This window comes from Sinocyclocheilus grahami, unplaced genomic scaffold, assembly GCF_001515645.1.
Source record: "Sinocyclocheilus grahami isolate Dianchi unplaced genomic scaffold, SAMN03320097.WGS_v1.1 scaffold125.1, whole genome shotgun sequence".
NCBI lineage: Eukaryota > Metazoa > Chordata > Actinopteri > Cypriniformes > Cyprinidae > Sinocyclocheilus > Sinocyclocheilus grahami.
Genome location: NW_015505304.1, coordinates 1,383,583 through 1,389,582, shown reverse-complemented (window position 1 = coordinate 1,389,582; position 6,000 = coordinate 1,383,583). Strand labels below are relative to the sequence as shown.

General features: G+C 40.0%; 1 protein-coding gene across 1 annotated transcript in view; it reads left to right on the top strand.

Moving 5' to 3' along the window:
- The window catches only part of LOC107590158 (calcium-dependent secretion activator 1), a 125,618-nt gene that overhangs the window by 81,331 nt on the left and 38,287 nt on the right, over positions 1–6,000 (top strand). The window contains exons 13-16 of the mRNA XM_016278774.1: positions 1,369–1,505; positions 1,627–1,814; positions 1,962–2,063; positions 2,894–3,061. Of these exons, the coding sequence (XP_016134260.1) occupies positions 1,369–1,505; positions 1,627–1,814; positions 1,962–2,063; positions 2,894–3,061 (595 nt within the window). The remainder of the gene's footprint in view (positions 1–1,368; positions 1,506–1,626; positions 1,815–1,961; positions 2,064–2,893; positions 3,062–6,000) is intronic.

Sequence of the window (6,000 nt, the reverse complement as noted above, 5' to 3'; positions counted from 1 at the left end):
TGGTTGCCGCCACACACGCTTGACACCATCTGAACCAAATAAGTTTATCTTGGTCTCATCAGACCACAGGACATGGTTCCAGTAATCCATGTCCTTAGTCTGCTTGTCTTCAGCAAACTGTTTGCGGGCTTTCTTGTGCATCATCTGTAGAAGAGACTTCCTTCTGGGATGATAGCCATGCAGACCAATTTGATGCAGTGTGTGGCGTATGGTCTGAGCACTGACAGGTTGACCCCCCACCTCTTCAAACTCTGCAATGCTGGCAGTACTCATATGTCTAATTCCCAAACACAACCTCTGGATATGACGCTGAGCACGTGCACTCAACTTCTTTGGTCGACCATGGCGAGACCTGTTCTGAGTGGAACCTGTCCTGTTAAACCGCTGTATGGTCTTGGCCACCGTGCTGCAGCTCAGTTTCAGGGTCTTGGCAATCTTCTTATAGCCTACGCCATCTTTATGTAGAGCAACAATTCTTTTTTTCAGATCTTCAGAGAGTTCTTTGCCATGAGGTGCCATGTTGAACTTCCAGTGACCAGTATGAGAGAGTGAGAGCGATAACACCAAATTTAACACACCTGCTCCCCATTCACACCTGAGACCTTGTAACACTAATGAGTCACATGACACCGGGGAGAGAAAATGGCTAATTGGGCCCAATTTGGACATTTTCACTTAGGGATGTACTCACTTTTGTGGCCAGCGGTTTAGACATTAATGGCTGTGTGTTGAGTTATTTTGAGGTGCCAGCAAATTTGCACTGTTATACAAGCTGTACACTCAGTACTTTACATTGTAGCAAAGTGTCATTTCTTCAGTGTTGTCACATGAAAAGATATAATAAAATATTTACAAAAATGTGAGGGGTGTACTCACTTCTGTGAGATACTGTTTTTGTTTTCTTGTTAAGGGAAACAGTGATCTCTTTAAAACTTATATATATATTATGAGTAAACCATATGTTGTTGTTGTTGCTGAGTAAAAACAATGAATATAAAAATTTCTTTGTTGAAATGTGCCTCAAAATATAAAATATTTTGTTTTAAACTATAAAATTTTTACATATTATTTACATGCATATGTTGTTATTATTATTATTATTATTATAGACGAAATTAATATATTGCATATATATTTATTTAACTTGAGTATCTGCTTTTGATTGCACTTTGAGCATTGTTTGTAATGCACCTTGGATTGAATTTACACAGTAATGCAAGTTGACACCTGACACTTTTTAGGCTGACATCTGACTCAGATTACAGACCTCTCTCTAAAGAGTGTGTGCTCCTGTCGTCCTGTGACTTTGAGATGTGTATGTTTTATGTGTCTCTATCGCCATACGTTAACGTGCACGCATGCACACAGATGCAGACCGAGCACAGAAACATGGAATGGACGAGTTCATCTCCGCTAACCCCTGCAATTTTGACCACTCTTCGCTGTTTGAGATGGTTCAGCGGTTGACACTGGATCACAGGCTCAACGACTCATACTCCTGCTTGGTAACCCAGCTTTCAATTCAGTTTTATTCAGTTAGGGCTATAGCTGTCCTATTTATATTATCATGTATAATCACATTTGCACTACTGAAACTGCACTTTTGTGTCTGATTGTGCTCCTCAGGGTTGGTTCAGTCCAGGTCAGGTGTTTGTATTTGATGAGTACTGCGCCAGGTACGGAGTGCGAGGGTGTCACAGGCACCTGTGTTACCTGAATGACCTGCTGGAGAGGGCAGAGAAAGGGTCCATGATCGACCCCACACTACTGCACTACAGCTACGCCTTCTGTGCCTCCCACGTGCACGGCAACAGGTACCGCTGATCTCACACTCTTTATCTCTTTCTCACTCTGTCTCTTTAACACCCACTTCATTTCATTCTCATTTGTAACCACATTAATTCTCCAATCATTTATCTCTCATGTTTTCTCTTTGTCTTTCATCCTACTCTCACTTGAAGTTCTGTCTTTTCTCCTCCCACTAAAATCACTCCATCCCTCTTCACTGTCCTGCCTTTTTATCTCTCCATACATCCACTTTCCACCCATGGGCAGAAACAGAGGTAAAGTAAGAGGACAAACTCTTGTTTGGCAGCCAAAGGACTCATTCTCCTGTGTTTCATAGAGACCCCATTCTTTCTCCTGAAAGCTTTGTGGTTGGTCAAAAGTAATAATGCTTCTCTCCCAGAATCCAACAGTAGTTTCACTGCTTTTACAAGAAGCTCAAGTTGCCTCATTACCTGGTTTGCAGGAGTCCTCAAACTCTGTAACTACTCTTTAAACAAGCTTCCGTTTTGCTGTTATTTTGAGTGTTTTCAGTGTTTTTTCAAGTATATTTATTTGAGATATACATATTATTTATTTAAAATTAATCATTTTAAATAAAAAAATTATATAATGTGTGTAAGTTTATATTAAAATATGCATTTAAATGTTGTATGTAATTATTACATATTTATTAAACATTTTAAAAATTATACACAAATAATTTGAAAGAATGAATGAATTAACAAACAACCAAGCAAACAAACTTTGTATAGTCACGATTTTGTACATTTTAAAAGATTAGTCCTGATTCCTTTAGCAAGTGGCTAATTTCTAAACAGAATATAATGGACTACTCTGACCCCTATGCACTTCTTTCTCACCCTATACTTTTATTGTATTCTTGTGTAATATTCAAATTTCTTATTTCTGAATCTTTTTCATGTCTTTTCGTCTTACTTTTGTCTGAATCTTTCATTTTATTCTCATGGTTATTATTACTTGCATGGTTTATATTATTTCTCTTCTTCTTTTATTTCTCACTTACCCTCACACCATCTTCTGATAACCTTTGTGAATGTGCACCTTTGTGAATGCATGCATGTGTGTGTGTGTGTGGGATACGAAGCCAAAGACTGAATGAGCTACTAAAATGGCCCATGTCAGAGACCGAGCTGCTTAGTTCTCTGTTTCCCTCCCCCCCTGAGCCCTTGACCCCCTCTAAAAAAGAGAACAAAATCATGGAGGTCTGGAGAAAAAGAGAGTCTAAGTCGCAGGTGCTCACAGGCCCCAGAAGGTGAGAATGTTAATGCAACCTCCTCTTTTTGGTGTGGATTAGCGTCCCGCCCTTAACCTATGAAACTGGGGGATGTACATTAGGGAAGACGGCAATTAAGTTGGATTTCTTCTTTCTTCTGTGTGAGAGATTACTCGTTCCATTGTGTGTAATTGTAGTCATTTATTATATGTGAACGTGCAAAGTAGCAATTTTATACACATTCTGACCTTTTTTAATTATATTTTAATGAAATATATATAATTTTCTTTTTTATATTTGTACTGTTATTGTATATGATGAATTTTTCAATATATTATTTTATAACATTTCAGAATTGTTTTAATATTGAATCACCACCTAGGAATTATTTTCTAAGAAAACGACTTAAAATATTTTCAGTCTGGTCTCAGACGTTTGGACACCACTTTATGTGTGAATGTGTATGGGGAAGTCGTGGCCTAATGGTTAGAGAGTCGGATTCATAACCCAAAGGTTGTGGGTTTGAGTCTCGAACCGGCAGGGATTGTAGGTGGGGGGAGTGAATGTACAGCGCTCTCTCCCACCTTCAATACCATGACTGAGGTGCCCTTGAGCAAGGCACCGAACCCCCAACTGCTCCCCGGGCGCCGCAGCATAAATGGCTGCCCACTGCTCCGGGTGTGTGTTCACGGTGTGTGTGTGTTCACTGCTGTGTGTGTGCGCACTTTGGATGGGTAAATGCAGAGCACTAATTCCGAGTATGGGTCACCATACTTGGCCACATGTCACATCACTTTTCACTTTCTATCTGTGTGAGGAAGAGAGAGAAAAGTGAGGGTGAGGCAGGGAAACAGAAAGTGATAGACATGTGTCGAACCAGTGAGAAACATGCAGGGTAAAGAGAGAGAGATGAGGGACACTATGGATGGTGCCTTAAGGTCATGGCTGACAGGATGACAGGTCATCGCTCTGTGTCTCCATCTCTCTTTCCAAACTGTCCAAGGCCTCACTCCAGCCTGTCTACTTGTGCCAAAACCTCACGTCCAGCCAACCACGCTCTTTATAACTGACATGGCCCTCAACCTGAACCTCTTGGCATTGGACTTGTATACTGATATATATTTAAAGCCAAATAATCTACAAGTGTTACAGATAGTGACTGTGGATCTCTAATGTTGTTTGACATCATACTACTGTGCCATTACCATATCTGGATAGCCATATTAGTCTCATAATACACTATTATAAATATTCATGATGCCGTGTAGTGTTACAAAAAGTGGAATGGCATAAATGTCATGGTACATGTGCAAAAAACATGTTTTTTGGACATTGGAATCTGTTTTTGTTTTTGTAGTTTTGTTTAATTTTTGTGTGTTGTTTTGGTTTTAGTTTTATGTGTTTTTTTGTGTTTAGTTTTTTAGGTTGTGTGTTTTTGTTAAGTTTTGTTTTTAGTTTTTTTGTGTTTTGTTTGGCTTTAGTAGTTGTGTTTTGTTTTTCATTAGTTTTGCTTTGTTTTTATTTAGTTTTTTGTTGTGTTTAGTTTTCCTTTTTTTGTTTTCTTTTTTTGTAGTGTGTTTTGTTTTTCTTTAGTTTTTCTTTTTTTGTGTTTGTTTTTCTTTAGTTTTGCTTTGTTGTGTGTTTTGTTTTTCTTTAGTTTTGCTTTGTTTTCGTTTTATTTTTTGTTGTGTGCTTTGTTTTTTGTTGTGTGTTTTGTTTTTCTTCAGTTTTTCTGACACGCAGAGAGAAAGGATTTTTTTCTGCTGGTCCGTCTTTTATCCATCAGTTTTGTTGTGACACATAGCTAGAACTGAAACACACTCACAGCCGACGTATGTCACCTGCACGCAGTTTAAAACACAAACACGCACACTCTTATGCAGAATGTGACTAAAGGGCCAGGCTCCTTATCGTTTGTGACATGGTAGATGGAAAAGAGGGCTGTGAGCAGAGTGTATGTGACAGTGGAGGCGCGGGTCGTCGTGACAGCGGTTTGAGGAGCAGGAGACATGACACGCTCCTCGTCAGTCCGCTCCCCATGTCAGCCCAGCGCACGCTGAAGGACAGCGGGGAAAAGCAAAGGAGGAGGGGCAGGGATTTCAGGGGGGACCACCACGGCTGTCACACCAGACGGGGTCCATCGCTTGGTGGGGGTTTTCAGGGGGAGGTTGGCAACCGGGTCACCCCTTCTTGTTCACAAAAATACCTTAAAAGCTTCCAGTGTTATACACGTCAGCTAGATGTGAGGGATAGTGAGAGGTGTAGATGTCTAGCATGATGGTAAAATCGATTAGGTTTGACAATTTAGCATCAGTTGCATGGATATCAGCATCTCAAAATAAGTATTTAAAATTTCTGTGTGCTTATAAAACAAGAAATGATAATGGGCATCATGGTAATTTGGCTAATAAGCTTAGGAGTGCCACTAGACATATCAGGTGAACTGTTTCCCACAGCCTCCCTCTTTCTGTTATAGAGTCACAATAAGAAACCTGTGAGTGTGTATGTGGTGAGAGGTTGAACTCCTCAGTGCTAGTAGCAGGGGGCTGTGGTAATTTGTAGTGTCTTTGTATTGCGGAAGACTCTTTATTTGACCATGGACAGGGAGGGGGGAGTTTAGGCCCTTCCAAAAAGCCTTGCCTGAGGAGGGGATGACACACACACACACACACACACAAACTCACATTTAGACATACACACTAGGAATTGCACCCGCTCACAATGCACAGCGCAGTTGCACATATTGTTGAAAGAGTCTGGGCAGATATCACTAGAAAATGTATGCAAATGTCTCTTTTAAATCTTTTTTCCTGTGGTCGACAGAAATGTCACATAAATTGCACCAGGCAAGTAGCAATAACTATGACTTAATTTACATGAGGTTTTTGCTCACAAATACTTGCAAAAGTGAATTTACCCCAGAGCATTTACAGGTATGAACATGTATGAATATGTAAATACACTCAAGTAAAGAGCTG